The 13,900-nt window shown below is 49.3% G+C and overlaps 1 protein-coding gene across 2 annotated transcripts; it reads left to right on the forward strand.

The window, feature by feature from the left end:
* The first annotated feature begins 1,051 nt into the window (after positions 1–1,051).
* POPDC2 (popeye domain cAMP effector 2) lies at positions 1,052–13,592 on the forward strand. Of its 2 annotated transcripts, none has more exons than XM_069867137.1 (4): positions 1,052–1,926; positions 4,238–4,346; positions 7,393–7,894; positions 13,129–13,592. In XM_069867137.1, exons 1-3 carry the CDS (start codon positions 1,382–1,384, stop codon positions 7,846–7,848), a joined length of 1,110 nt encoding a protein of 369 aa, XP_069723238.1. In that variant the 5' UTR covers positions 1,052–1,381; the 3' UTR covers positions 7,849–7,894; positions 13,129–13,592. The 2 variants fall into 2 exon arrangements, with proteins under 2 accessions (XP_069723238.1, XP_069723248.1); XM_069867147.1 differs by having other exon boundaries at positions 1,428–1,926; positions 7,393–7,756; positions 13,129–13,581.
* The last annotated feature ends 308 nt before the right edge of the window (positions 13,593–13,900 follow it).

Below are 13,900 nucleotides of genomic sequence, written 5' to 3' on the forward strand. Positions count from 1 at the left end.
TATCGCTACTGCACTGCCCCATGCAGGCTGACTTCACACTGCTGACTGACCATGCAGGTTGCGTCAATGCCTGAAATGTAACTGCTTGCTGGCAGCAGGGCAGACCCTGCCTGTGTGACTGATAACCTGTTACTCGAAGCAGGGGAGAAATGGCAGTTAGGCATCTTTTCTGTAGTCAACCATGGAAAACTGAGCTTGTTGGATCCTTCTTGTATCTGTGTCCTGGGTTAACCAAATGGAAAGCGTTTGCTTTCCTCTTTGTGCTAAATGAATGTCTGGGGCAGTTCCAAAAAGCTATAAAAAATTAAAATGTGAAATGATGTTTCCCAAGGATGCTTCCTGACAGAGTCTGTTATCTATGAGGTGGGAGAATTTTCCTTCAACTAGGATTTCCCTGCAAAATGCACTACCAAGTGTTATAGTCCCAAAGTTTTAGGCAGGATAGTCTCCAGTCTCCCCTTCATGACGGATGAAGTTGGATCCCAAAATCTCATTTATTCTAGCTTTACCTCTTGCAATTACAACTGTTTGTCTGTGCAGAGAGCTTGACCTTGTGATCTAAAATGCCCTCGTGTAATGGAGCTCCCTGGAGCAAGGGGAGGCCGTGCTGCAGCGCCTGGGAAGTGTTTCTTGAGAACCAGCCTCTCGTTTTGCCAAGTCCCTACCACTGCTATGAACGAGAGCAGGAGAGAGGAGTGACCTTTTTCCTTTTTTTGTGCTGGGTGAAAGTCACTCTTTTGCAGGACTGCAGAGTGGTGCAGAGCCCCACATGTGGCTGGAGCTCGCAGCGATAAGCTGGTTATTTTCCCTTCTCCTTTTTCCTCCTCACACTGCACTGGGTTTATCTGGGCGCCTGAGTTATGTTAAGTAGCGTGTGCATGCTTGCTCTCTGTTCTCCTCGCTGCTTTCGCTCCTTGGATTTCAATTCCAAACATGGTTATCCATTTGGGGTCTCTCTGCTTTCCACTGCCAAGTGATACACATTCCACACTCAACACCAGCTCCCTCCGCTGATCTCTCACGGTCGCTATTTCCATTTGCTGGAGGGCAGGCGAGAGAGGCAGCGCAAAGAGATCTCTGTTCTGTCTACGAGTTTTCCAGCTAATGGCCTCTACTCTTACTTTGATTGAGCTCTTTTGGCCTTACATTTACCAGCTCCTTTTCTCACTGGTGTGGCTAAGGAGGGGGCCAGCTGCTGGTTTGTGAGCCAGAAAGAGGAGAAACAAGCCTTTTTGGGATTTTTTCGGTGCAGAAACATTTGGTGACCCTTTAACATGTCACTCTGAGGCGCACTGCTGTGGGACCAGCCTGCACTCAAGAGGAGGAGGAGGAACAGCTACCCAGCAGCTCTGATTTCAGACCTCTGCATCACCTTTTGTGTATGACAATTGAATCTGAGCGCGGGATGGCTGGGGAGGGTGGGGAGTTGGAAAGGATGAGTGCAAGCAGCCTCTCTTGGGACCAGGCTCTTCTCCAGCCTCCGGTGTGTGATGCTTGGAAGGAGATTACGGAGGGAGCAGCCTACCAGCTGGCCAGCTGCATCGTCTTCCTGGGTTACATGGGGGGAAGTGGCGTCTTTGGGTCCCTCTATATCTTTGGCCTCCTGGCCCCAGGCTACTTCTGCTATGCTCTGTGGGGCTGGCTGAGCGCCTGTGGGCTGGATATCTTCGTCTGGAACATCCTGCTTGTCCTTGCCTGCTTGCTTCAGTTAGCTCACCTGGCTTACCGGCTCCGTAGAAACACCATCCCAGAAGAGTTTGACCTCCTCTACAAGACCATGTACCTGCCCTTGCAGGTGCCTCTGGAAGTCTACAAAGAAATTGTGAAGTGCTGTGAAGAGCAAGTCCAGTTGCTAGTCAGAGACCAGAATTATGCGGTGGAGGGGAAGACACCCATTGACCGCCTCTCGTTGCTGCTGTCTGGCAGGTAAAGGCTCTCCTGTTTCTTAACAAAGTCTGACAGAAAAGTGCTGTGGCTTATTGTTGTATTTTCATCCTCCATAGAAATTGGAATGAGGGTAGTTTCCTTTTTCTGAAAGGGCTTAGAGATACACACCTGTTTATTGGGAGGGTGATACCTTGCTTTTGGTGTCTGTTTTTGATACTTTTTTTTCCTAAATTAGAATATTTTGGGGAATGGTTTGCAGAATGAAGCTGTGTGCAGTGAAGCAGCCGGCACAGCTTTGCCTATGATACTGTTGGCGAATCCTTAACTCCTTCTGTGACACTTTAAAGTGATCTTGTTCCTGGTGGTGGCAGATTGGCTAGGAGCGTGTTAGTCAAGACAGGAAGGCAGTGTGTCTTGACCTGTGGCCTCTGGGGGTTCCAGGCTCACCTCTGTCATGTGAACAGCTGCAAACTGAGTATGCCGAGTCCTCGGTTCACCTGCTACCCCTGGCCAGCGGTGTTCAGGGGTAGGTTCCACTCCTGTTCCCAGCACATCAGCCCTCAAGGCTCTGAAATTTTTCACTTTGAGGGTCATTTTATCTAAAGAGAAAGCACTCCCCTGATGCGGATGCTGCCTCATCAGGCCTTTTTCTTTCCCCATGCTGTCATGCATACGTGATGTTCCTTCCTCTGGAGCACCAAGGAGGACCCCAGGGACCTCTAGATAGTCACACTGGGGATATGATTATTGAGTGATCTCTGCTGATTAAGTACTGGCATATATTCACCTGAGATCTTGTGGCATGCTTTTATGAGCATATCTCTTAATGATCTGCAAATTCCAAATGCATAGGAATAGTGAAGGTATTGGCTTCCCAGCTGCTGCCACACACTTGGCACTAATGTTAAGTGAGAGTGCGAAAGGACTGAGACCTGTGAACGGGAGCAGTGCTGAGCTGTAGGAGGTTTGTCCCACAAGGATTTTCCTTTAATAAGACAAATGCAGCATCACCTGGGGCTTGTATTTTACTGCAGTGGTCCATCCCTCTGGTGAGGGTGTGTGTAAAGAAGGGCTGTCCTTCCTTTTCTTGAAGTTTGGTGCTTTTCTAGGATGTGTTGAGAGCATCCTGGGACCACTGACCAGTGCTGAATGGCAAGGCACTGAGAGGAAATTGGGTATATGTGATTCCTTTAGGTGTCTTTCCTTTTACCAAATGTCTGTGCTGAGCACCTTGCTCTGAAGTTTACCAGATCTGCAAATAACATTACTGAGGAGGAGTCTGTGCTGTCTTGCCCTACACTCTGATGCTGCTCTGTGAGCATGAAAGTGCTGCAATGGACAGTAAGCCCGTGCTGTAGGAGCAGTTGTTCTGCTCTCTTTTGCAGTGGGAAGTCCGTATCTTAAATGTTATAGGATGCTACATGGAGACAGGTTTGGAATTGCATTTCCTGCTACCCACTCTATTGCCTTGTGAGGTCCTTGCTGACCCAGCAAAGCATTGCTGCTATTATGGTGCCTGCTCTTAAATTGAACAATAGCAAGGCAAGGGGTCTTGGAAATGCAGAATGTGCCCCGGTCTGGAAACCTGCCTTGTGATCCCTGACCCTCCCAGGCAGAAGTTCTGGCTGACTGGAAGCCAACAGTGAACTGAGCCTTATAACTCCTGAGAGTAAGAATTGCCTTTATGCATTGGCCAACGGGGGAACACATTGACAGGGAGACAAGAGGCCCCAAATCTGGTGGTGCAGAGCTATGAACTGAGCTCCAGATTGCCCTGTCTGTGCAGCTCTCTCTGCTCCCACAGGAGAGCTGGGTACAAATTCAACCTTGACATTGCTAGGCAATTGTAGCAAAAGTAGGGGAAATGGATACCTGGGAGGTCAAACTATAAGCTTGCAGTGTCGTATGTCAGGAATGATGACCAATGCGATTTTGGGGACTTCTGGGTGTAACAGCTTACCAGCATTGAGGCAGCCCTGAAGACAGGAAGAAGATGCAAGTGCAGGGAGTCACAGGCTGGGCTTAGAAGTACCTGAAAATCAACAGCAGTTTTGCGGGCTGAGAAGTCCTGGTTTAGGTCCAAACATTGCACCTGTAGGGGTTGGCTTTGTAGCAGGAAACAGAAAGCAAGCGGGATATGGGGAAGTGGCAGAAAATATTTCCCACAGAGGAAGAAGGGACAGCCCCACAGACTGGAGCAGCTGTCCCAGAGAGGGTGTGAGACACGTGAGATGAGAAATCCTTTTCCCCCTGGCGGGACTGGCTGCTTGCACATTGCATGAGCTGATCAGGTTTGTTAGATGTTTATTTTGTGGCCTAAGCCTGTGTGCTTCACCCATCCTCTCTGCAGGATACGAGTGAGTCAGGATGGACAATTCCTTCACTACATCTTTCCATACCAGTTCCTGGACTCTCCAGAATGGGAGTCACTGCGACCCTCTGAGGAAGGAACTTTCCAGGTAACCTCACATGGCCCCGCAGCAACCCAGCTTCACTCCTTGCTGCTTCATTGCATGTCTGAGAAGGGGAAAGAGTGGGCTCATTATGCCATTCAGATAACTGGGAATACTTTCTTCCCCTTCCTCATGGTTTAGCCAGCACAGGATGATATGGTCAGCTGTGTTTACCTTTTTTCTACCTTCCTCTGAAGACCTCAGTGCATGCTTTTAGTATCGGCTTATAGCAGGGAGAATGGAGCATGGTGCTCCTTCCAGTTTAGCAGGAAGATGAGGTATCGGATTACTGGCACTCTTCCATTACAGCATTCCCTGTATTGATGCATTTGCCCTGCACGCTGCTAGCAGGGTGCATCCTTCCAGTATCAGGATGGCACCCATGGCAATATGCAGCGGTGATGTAAATCCATAAATATCCTGTTCCTCACAGAAGTTTCTGTGATGATGGTGATGTGCTTGGGGTGCAGAAGCGGAAAGGATGATTCACACCCCAATATGGTTCTATCTGAGCAGAAGAATCCCTCGCTAAGAGGCCGGACCAATTCTTATTTGCAGCAACTGAAGGGATTTTGCTCTTGCTGTCAACACCCCACAGTACTTGTTTGGCTTTTCTTCTGGAGGAGGTTACTTAACGCCACATCTCTCTGTCTTTAGCTCACATCCCAGGACAGGCTGATCCCTCTCAGGATGTCAGTCTAGAATATGTCAGTGAGGGCATATGAGGAAGTATTTTGCTAATCCCTTGGGAGCCTTGAGAGTGTCATAAGGGAATGATGATGCTTTCTTCTGAGGGCAGACACATTCAGACTTGTTTAAACGAGGGCAGCTTTCCAAATCTGTTTTCCTAGGCCTGAATTTGGCCCATGCATGAAAGGGTCATGGTGGTCACTCCCAGAAGCTGTGCCATTGCCAGTGATTGTGGTCTTGCAAGAGGAACAGTTGCAGGAGAGAGCCGAGTGTGTGATTGTGGCACAGGGCTACAGCTTGTGAGTAGAAATAAGGATGTCAGGCCAAGATAATGGGGTACAGAGGGCAAAACCAGCACAGCTGTGCTAGGCATGGGGCTATCTCACACTCTACATAAAGTTGCATTCCAGCAGCAGATCGCTGCTAGCTCCTGGAATGTATTTACCTAAGAGTTGAGCAGGGAGAATGGCAGCTGCTCGGTGCTCCTAGGCAGGAAAATGGCTGTCTGGATGGCATGCAACCTGCAAAGACATCTGCAGTGTTTTCTGAGCTAGCCTCTGTGGAACTGAATGTTCCCAGGCATCCTGAGTGTCTTTATCTGTGGTGTGTGGGACAGATCGGGAGCAAACTGATGCCAGGCTGTACCAGCCCTGCCAGCACCACAGTCTTGGCCCCTCTCCTGTTCTGGTCAGGAGGGCCAGCTGTACCTGGTACCAGGATGGGGAGATAGAATCCTAGGTGGAGAAAGGCTGGAGCCATGTGCTGGAAATGCCTGAAACCCACATCTGCTTACTGAGGAGCACGAAGAGGTAGTAGCCTGTGTGAGACCAGCATTCGACAGGTGAGATTTGACCAGTCCATGTTCCTGGCAGGACATTACTTTCAATGGCCGTGCTTAGCCACGGTGATGTGCCTCTTGTGGCAGCTGTTTAACCCACTAGTCCTTCTTACCTGATTAGTTAATAAAACTCTGAGGTATGTTAAGCTTATTCCTGGCATCACAATCATTTGGTTCAAAAAGTGCATGTTTGACCCTGGGGCTTTGCTGGAGGAGGTCGTGGAAAGTTTTTCTTGCCCAAATTTTCCCTATGGTTCTTGTATTGAGCAGTTTCAGTCCTGAGCCCACTGAATACTGGCAGAAGCACTACTCAGTCTACAAGGAGAGCCAGTTTCCTTTGGCTGTGTCTTCTGCCCACAGGACTACTGACTCCCTATGCCTGAAGGAGTTGGGTTTCAGGGCTGGCACTTTCCCCCAGAAAGCTGAATTATGGGCTCTGCTGATGCTGGAGCACTTGTGTCAGAGGGGATTAAGGAATGAAATCTGTCCTGCTGTCCTGTTTAGGAGGCAGGTTTTCTTATTACAGCTCACTTAATCTGCCATGAGAAGTGAAGGCTTTCAATTGCTGTGCCAGAAGTTGGTTAGGAAAATGAGATTCTGGTCATTTCAATTTACATGTGACCGGTCCTCTTGCTTCCCTCAGCCTAGGAAAGTTCTCAGGTTTTATCTCCTATATTTCTTTCATAAGGCAGCTGCTTGCATGGCAGTGGCATTAAATATCAAACTCAAGGACACGCACAGGCAGCCAAGCCCTGTTCAGCTTCCCAGTGGCCCTCTGCCATGGTGGCTGGCCAAGGAGACCCCTGGATAGAGAGTGAAAGGGAGCCCCCAGGATATTTTGGCTCTGGCACTTGTTCACATGCCAGTGTTTCCATTACACTCGGATGTTCTTCTTTGGTCTAAGGCTGTTTGACCCTTCCTGTGTTCCTTATCTTTTATTATCATTATTATTAAACCCCTTTTATTGCCTTTTTCACTGAGCTGTGCCACATGTCCCTCAAGGCCATTTGTCCCTACAGTGTCCAGCAGAGCTGGTGAGACAGGATGTCCCTCTGGTGCATGGTGACCAGGCAAGCCTTCCAGGTAGCCCTTCCCCACAGCCAGGGCCTTCTTGGAGCAGGAGTTGTATGACCCAGCTGCAGCCTATCACAGAGCTACCTGCTGGTGATTTGGACTGTCTGGGCATGCAGAAATGCCCCCTCTGTAACGTTTCTGTAGAGGGGACAAAGACATTTCTGCTCCCCTGCTCATTTCAGCTACATCAGTTGGGTGAGCATCATCTGAAAGTGAGAGAATGCCACTATTGCATAGGAAAACCTGATCTCCGGCTCCTTACGGGGAGGAAACGGAGGGAGGTAAGTATTTATCCAATAGTTCAGCTTGGATGATCTGGCTCTCCAGCCCCTCCATCTCCAAGGAGAGCAGGCATCAAAGAGGCTGGGGGCTGGAGAGAAGCATGGAGCCCCAAGGTGGGTGCCCTCGCCCTGGCGGTGGGGGTTACTCTGCTCCCTCCCTGCCCCACAGGTAACGCTGACAGCCGAGACTGACTGCAGCTTCATCACCTGGCCAAGGAAGAAGCTGTATCTCCTCCTGAGGAAGGATCGCTACATTGCCCGGCTCTTCTCATCCCACCTGGGCTATGACATCTCGGAGAAGCTCTACTCCCTCAATGAGAAGCTCTTCGCCAAGTTTGGCCTCCGCTTCGACATCCGCTTGCCCAGCCTCTACCATGTTCTCAGGCCAGCCTCCTCTGAGGAGGAGCCGGAGGACTGCGAAGAGCCATTGCCTGACTCTGGCCAGGCTGATGCCTCTGAGCCCCCTCCACAGCCACCACCGCCACCACCAGCTCCACGCCCCCGGGCATCCCGGCCTGACAGTGACTTGCTGGGTGAGGACTCCACCAGTCTTGTCTTGGAAGATTTTGCTGAGTTGCCGGGGTCTTTTATGGACTATGTGAGCGAAGGGGAGTATATGAAGTGAGGGCACTCCTAGCATGAGCAAGCCTCACCCTGTGTGGGACCCCCGCGTAAGTACGCACTTGTGGAAGCAAGTCCTTCCCGTGATGCAACTGCCTGGGCAGAGTGGCAGCCCCCAGCCTCTCACTGTTGCTTGCCGTGGGTTTGCTCTTCTGCAGCGCTTTTCTTTGCCTGCAGCCCCAAGTAATCCCAGGAGGTGGGCTTGTGCTGTGTGGTTTTCTTAAGGAGAAGTAGCAGGGTGAAGGTTCGACTCCAGGCACCAGCTGCACTGTGGTGGGGGAAAGGATGGTAACCCGGCCGTAGGAAGCTCTTCTTGCCCCATCCTCTCTCCATCCCTCAGGGGAGGCAGAGAACTGGTGTCCAGACTGGTGGGTGGTACATGAATGCCTGAGGAGAGACCACAGGGCTTGACCTGGTTCGTTTTGAGGTAGAGCTGTACCTGGAGATGCTGCAGGATTGAGCTGAGGAAGATGTTGGCAGGTGAGAGAACAGACAACCCAGGAGGTGCTGACAGGGGCAGAAACAGCTCCAGGCTTTACAGCACATTGATAGATGGGAGTTGCTGCAACCCCTGCAAGTGCTCAGTCTGAGCAGGAGGAGAAAATTTTGACTCCTTCCTCCCCATGCCTGCCACAGCTCATCTTGGCACTTGCTCTGCCCTCCCTGTTTCTGCTAAGCTTCAATTCAGTATGCAGCCTGCACTGTGTGGTATAGCTCTTGCTTCCAATCACCATGGCTGGGTTGATGGGCTAAATATTGTTTTAACATGCCCCAAAACTCTGCTTTCCGGTGAGTGGGAATGAGATACTTTCTTCTGAAATGCCAGTTCCTTACTCTGCAAGGGAAAAGTTCCCAGGCTTGGTGGAATGTTGGGGCAGAGGAGCAACACAGGCAAACAGAAATAGATGGGAGGCTGGCTCGTGCTTGAAATTCAGCTCCAAGTAGCCAAGAGAGAAATTCCATACTGAGCTACATTTAGCCAGCGGCTGCATGCCAGCTGCTGCACGCCAGCTGCAAACCCTGAAATGTGCATTCCTGCCACTGTCCTGTAATAGCTGCTTTCTGGCATCCATTTGCCAGACACCAAGCCTGGGACTGGGATTTCTATCCTAGAAGTGACCACTGCATGTGTCCCAGTTGGGTCTGTGTGGCAGCGAGGAAAATGCAGGGCTGAACTGTAGCTAGGGAGACTGTCTTCCAGCGAGGATCCTTTAACGCAGTGCACCATCGCACCCTGGTCTTCCCTGCACCCTGCTTCTGGGCTGCAAATGCTTGGGCTGTGGGCTCGCTGGCTGGGAGCATGAAGCAGGACACAGTCACTCCTGGAACGAACCTTCCCTGCCCTGCAGTGCTTGTGCACAAGCTTCACCCCTGTGATGGCAAGGGGGCTGTCTTTCCTAGGCCCTCTAAATGAAAAGGCTGTCTGGGTCAAACAGCACTTGCTATTTGCAGGTCTCTGGTGGAAGAGGCCGTTTTTGCTCTTTTGTCCAGTTGCTGTTCTTAGTTTTTTGAAAACTGCACTTTTCTCTCTGGGGACTAATGATAGGACTGAAGGAAATGACAGGAAGATGTGCCAAGGGAGATTTAGGTTGGGCATTAGGAAAAGGTTCTTCACTCAGAGGGTGGTGGAACACTGGAACAGCTCTCCAGGGAAGCAGTCGTGGTGCCAAGCCTGACAATATTGATGAAGCATTTGGACAACACCCTCAGGGACATGGTGTGAATTTTGGAGTTGTCCTATATAGGGACAGGAGACTCAATGATCCTTGTGGGTCCCTTCCAACTCAGGACATTCCGTAATTCTATGTTTTGTACTGCTTTGACTTGAGTCACGTGCCTGTTCCTGTACTTCTTCCATGCCTTCACACTTAAAATCAGCCACAACTTCCCTGGGCAACCTGTTTCAGTGCCTCACCGCTCTCATTGTGAATAATTTCCTCCTTATGTGTACTCTAAATCTGCCCTCTCCCATTTGTAGCCATTGCCCCCCCCAGTCCTATCACTACAATACTTTGTAGAAAGTCCCTTCCCAGCTTTCTTGTAGGCCCCCTTGAAGTACTGAACAATCACTATACGGTCTCTTATGAGACCTTACAGTTGGAAGATGGCAGCTTTTGTCTTTCTAGACCATGAATAAGGCAGCATCAAGGTGTCCTCATACTTGCATTAGAGACGTGTGATAAAAGCCCAGGGTTTCAGAGACAAGTATTCAGCGTGGGAAAGAAGGATGATCCTCCTTGTCTGTCAGCCTGGAGATAATAGTCAGTGTGGTATTTTAATTTCTAAAACTTAGATGAGGAAACACAAACTCTGTTTGGTGTGTCCGTAACAGTGGAACAAGCACTTCCTTGTTACTTCGATCAGCACTTGGATGTCCTAATCACATCATGTCCCAGCAGCAGAACAGCAGTTGTCACATCTGTACAGTATTCCATAGTGACTTGAGAGCCTAACCACAAAAATTAGCGATACAGAGGGACTGCAGTTTTCCCTTCTGGCCAGGTACTCATCACAGCTCCATAGATTTCCCTGGTCTGCCATGGCCCAGGGAAAGCAATTTCATAATTTTTCCCTTAGAAGTGGTGGAAAATTCCTTATTAAATGGAAACATTCCCTGTAGTGTCATCGTTCAAAGTAAAGATAGCTGCGATCCCAGAGATCAGAGCTCCCCTGAGGTGTTCCCCAGGTCTGTGCTCTCATCTCCTTTCCCAACAGCTTCCAACCTGGGTAATCAACCTCTAGCACTCTAAATTCCCTGTGCTGAAGTGCTTCTGTAGATCACACTGCTTTTCATTTTCTGTCTGCAATGGCCACCGTCTAGTCACAGTGCAGGAGGGCAATTCTCAAATGTCCAAAGTGCTGGAAAGATCACGTAGAAGAAAATATTCCTGGGAGATATATTGGTCAACTAGTTTCATCATCTACTTCCTTGAAAAAGGTTTTAGTCTGCTTACAATCAAGACAGACTGTGATATCCTACTGACGAGCACTTTCTTCCTCTGAGGAGGAGAGATCAGAGAATCATAGAATCATAGCATAGTTAGGGTTGGAAGGGACCTTAAAGATCATCTAGTTCCACCCCCCGTCATGGGCAGGGACATCTCACTAAATCAGGCTACCCAAAGCCCCATCCAACCTGGCCCTAAACACGTCCGGGGATGGGGCATCCACAACTTCCCGTGGCAACCTGTTCCAGTGTCTCACCTCTCTCGTGGTGAAGAAATTCTTCCTAACGTCTAGTCCAAATCTGCCCTTCTCCAGTTTATACCCATTCCCCCTCATCCTATCATCACAAGCCTTTATGAATGGTCCCTCTCTAGCTTTCTTGTAGGCTCCTTTCTGGTACTGGAAGATCACTGTAAGTTCTCCTCAGAGCCTTCTCTTCTCCAGGCTGAACAAGCCCAACTCTGTCAGCTTGTCCTTGCATGGAAGGTGCTCCAGCCCTCTGATCATCTTTGTAGCCCTCCTCTGGACCCATTCCAACAGCTCCATATCCTTCTTACATTGAGCACTCCAGAACTGGACACAATACTCCAGATGAGGTCTCACAAGAGAGGAATAGAGGGGCAGAATCACCTTCCTTGACCTGCTGGCCACACTTCTTTTGATGCAGCCCAGGATATGGTTGGCCTTCTGGGCTGTGAGCACAAGTTGTTGGCTCATGTTGAGCTTCTCATCAGCCAGCACCCCCAAGTCCTTCTCTGCAGGGACACTCTCAATCACATCATCCCCCATTGTGCACTGAAATTGAGGATTGGCCTGACCCAGGTGCAGGACTTCGCACTTGGCCCTTTTGAACCTCATGAGGTTCTCACAGCCCCACTTCTCCACCCTGTCCAGGTCCCTCTGGATGACATCCTGTCCTTCCCGTGTGGCAACTGCACCACTCAGCTTGGTGTCATCTACGAACTTGCTGAGGATGCACTCAATCTTGCTGTCAATATCATTGATGAAGGTATTAAACAGCACTGGTCCCAGTACAGACCCCTGAGGGACACCACTTGTCATAGATCTCCATCTGGACTTCGAGCCATTGACCACTACTCTTTGAATAAGACCATCCAAACATTTTCTTATCCATTGTACTGTGCACCCATCAAATCCATATCTCTCCAATTTAGAGAGGAGGATGTTGTGGGGGACCATGTCAAAGGCTTTACAGAAATCTAGATAGATCACATCCATCAGTTTACACATGTCCACTGCTGTAGTTACCCCGTCATAGAAAGCCACTAAATTGGTCATAAAGCATTTGCCCCTGGTGAGGCCGTGCTAGCTGCCATTAATCACCTACATGTCCTCCATGTGGTTTAGCATAGCTTCTAGGAGGATCTGTTCCATGATCTTCCCAGGCACAGAGGGGAGGCTGACAGGTTAGTAGTTCTCAGGGTCGTCTTTTCTGCCCTTTTTAAAAATGGGCACAATGTTACCCTTCTTCCAGTCACCAGGGACTTCTCCTGATTTCAATGACTTTTTAAGTATCATGGAGAGTAGCTTGGCCACCACATCTGCCAATTCCCTCAGGACTCTGGGATGCATCTCATCAGGTCCCATAGACTTACATATGTTCAGGCTCCTCAGGTGGTCACAAACCTGATCCTCCTCTACTGTGGGAGGGGGTTTAACCCCCTGGTCACCATTGCTGTCCCAGATATTTCAGTAACTTACAGGCTGCCTGTTTAAAAGAGGATTGTTCAAAGGTTCTGTTCAAAACCTGCTTTAAAATTGTACTGCTATATAGCTCAATGCTCCACAGCAAACTAAGCTGTATTCCTTGCATGAAAATTCAAACAACAAAAAGCCACTTGCTTTTTCACCTTTTCATATCACAATTTCTGTAATTTGTTGCTATCAAGGGCTTGCAAGATGTGGAGCTGCTGCTACTTAGTTTTGCAGTCACCTCTGGGGGGCTGGCTTTCTGTCTGGTGGGGGAGGCGGGTGGATGGACGCTTGATGGCATGTAGCTTGGTATCTACGTGAGCAGGAACTGGCCTATTCCACAATGAGGACAAAATCAAAGGAGCTGTGTGCTTTTAACTTTGTTTTAGCTGCCACAGGATGGGTGGGTAACTCCATTTATTGAATAACTACATTGAACGATTGCGTAATTTTGCATGCTAATTTAGGAGGGGAGAAGTACAGGTAACAGTGGGATCCATGAGGTTTATGTCTTGGAAAGGTTTAAGAGTAAGAATTATTCTTGTGATAATAATGGTGTTCTCTCTCTCTCCTTCCCTCTTCCTACTCTCATTTTCCTCTCCCCTCCACTGCTTTCCTTCTGCAGCCTCGGGAAACCTGCTCCGGAGTTCCCCCCACTCTCTCTGCAAAGAACGAGCCCCTCTGGCTCCCACTCAGACTCCCGAACTCTAGGGAACAGCAGGCTGTTTTGGTCCTGAAGCCCCACTGAGGGAGCATAAGCTCACATAAGTTTCTGACCAGAGAGACGCTCTTTAGCAAGCAAGCACTGAGACGTCTGCCTGCAGACATTGTATACTCGGGAGCACATCACGAAGCACACGTGTGAGACTGCAGTGTGACACTCCAGCACCTCCCACTCCACAGTTGTTACCCAGAGCTGCCTGTCCCAGTGCACCTCCCCAGTTTGTTTTCTAGTCCTGCCTCTCTGAGGTGCGTCAGCAGCTCTGACACCAAGATACACCGATATCGCTGCAAGCAATCCCAGCCTGTTCACAGAATCTGTGTTCCCTTTGATTTAATGGTTCCCATTAAAGTCAGAGATGAAACTACTGGTGTTTGAGGAGTTAAAGTGGAAGGTAATGCCATTTGAAAGGCTTGAGGTGATCTCAAGGCATGGAGGGGAACTGATGAGGGAAAATGGGCTGTCTGACAACTTTAGCAATGGGCCTGCAATGGAGAGCATGATATGGAGATTTGATATCATGCATCTCACTCTGCATCCATTCTGGTAAGACCAGAAGTTTTTTTTTCCAGGGGTTAGGACTTCTCATTTATGATAAGCATTGCTTTTCGAAGAAGTTACCGACTTGTGGTGAAAGGTTAGTTGTTTGAGTTGATTCATTTGGAATCAGAAAGGA

The sequence above is a fragment of the Phaenicophaeus curvirostris genome, chromosome 1 (genome assembly GCF_032191515.1).
Source record: "Phaenicophaeus curvirostris isolate KB17595 chromosome 1, BPBGC_Pcur_1.0, whole genome shotgun sequence".
Classification (NCBI taxonomy): domain Eukaryota; kingdom Metazoa; phylum Chordata; class Aves; order Cuculiformes; family Cuculidae; genus Phaenicophaeus; species Phaenicophaeus curvirostris.

Bases quoted from the DNA above. Each gene is read 5' to 3' on its own strand.
- POPDC2 (XM_069867137.1), top strand. From the start codon at position 1,382: ATGACAATTGAATCTGAGCGCGGGATGGCTGGGGAGGGTGGGGAGTTG. The intron at 1,927-4,237 runs GTAAAGGCTCTC...TCCTCTCTGCAG, and splicing joins TCGTTGCTGCTGTCTGGCAG to GATACGAGTGAGTCAGGATG. The intron at 4,347-7,392 runs GTAACCTCACAT...CCTGCCCCACAG, and splicing joins CTGAGGAAGGAACTTTCCAG to GTAACGCTGACAGCCGAGAC.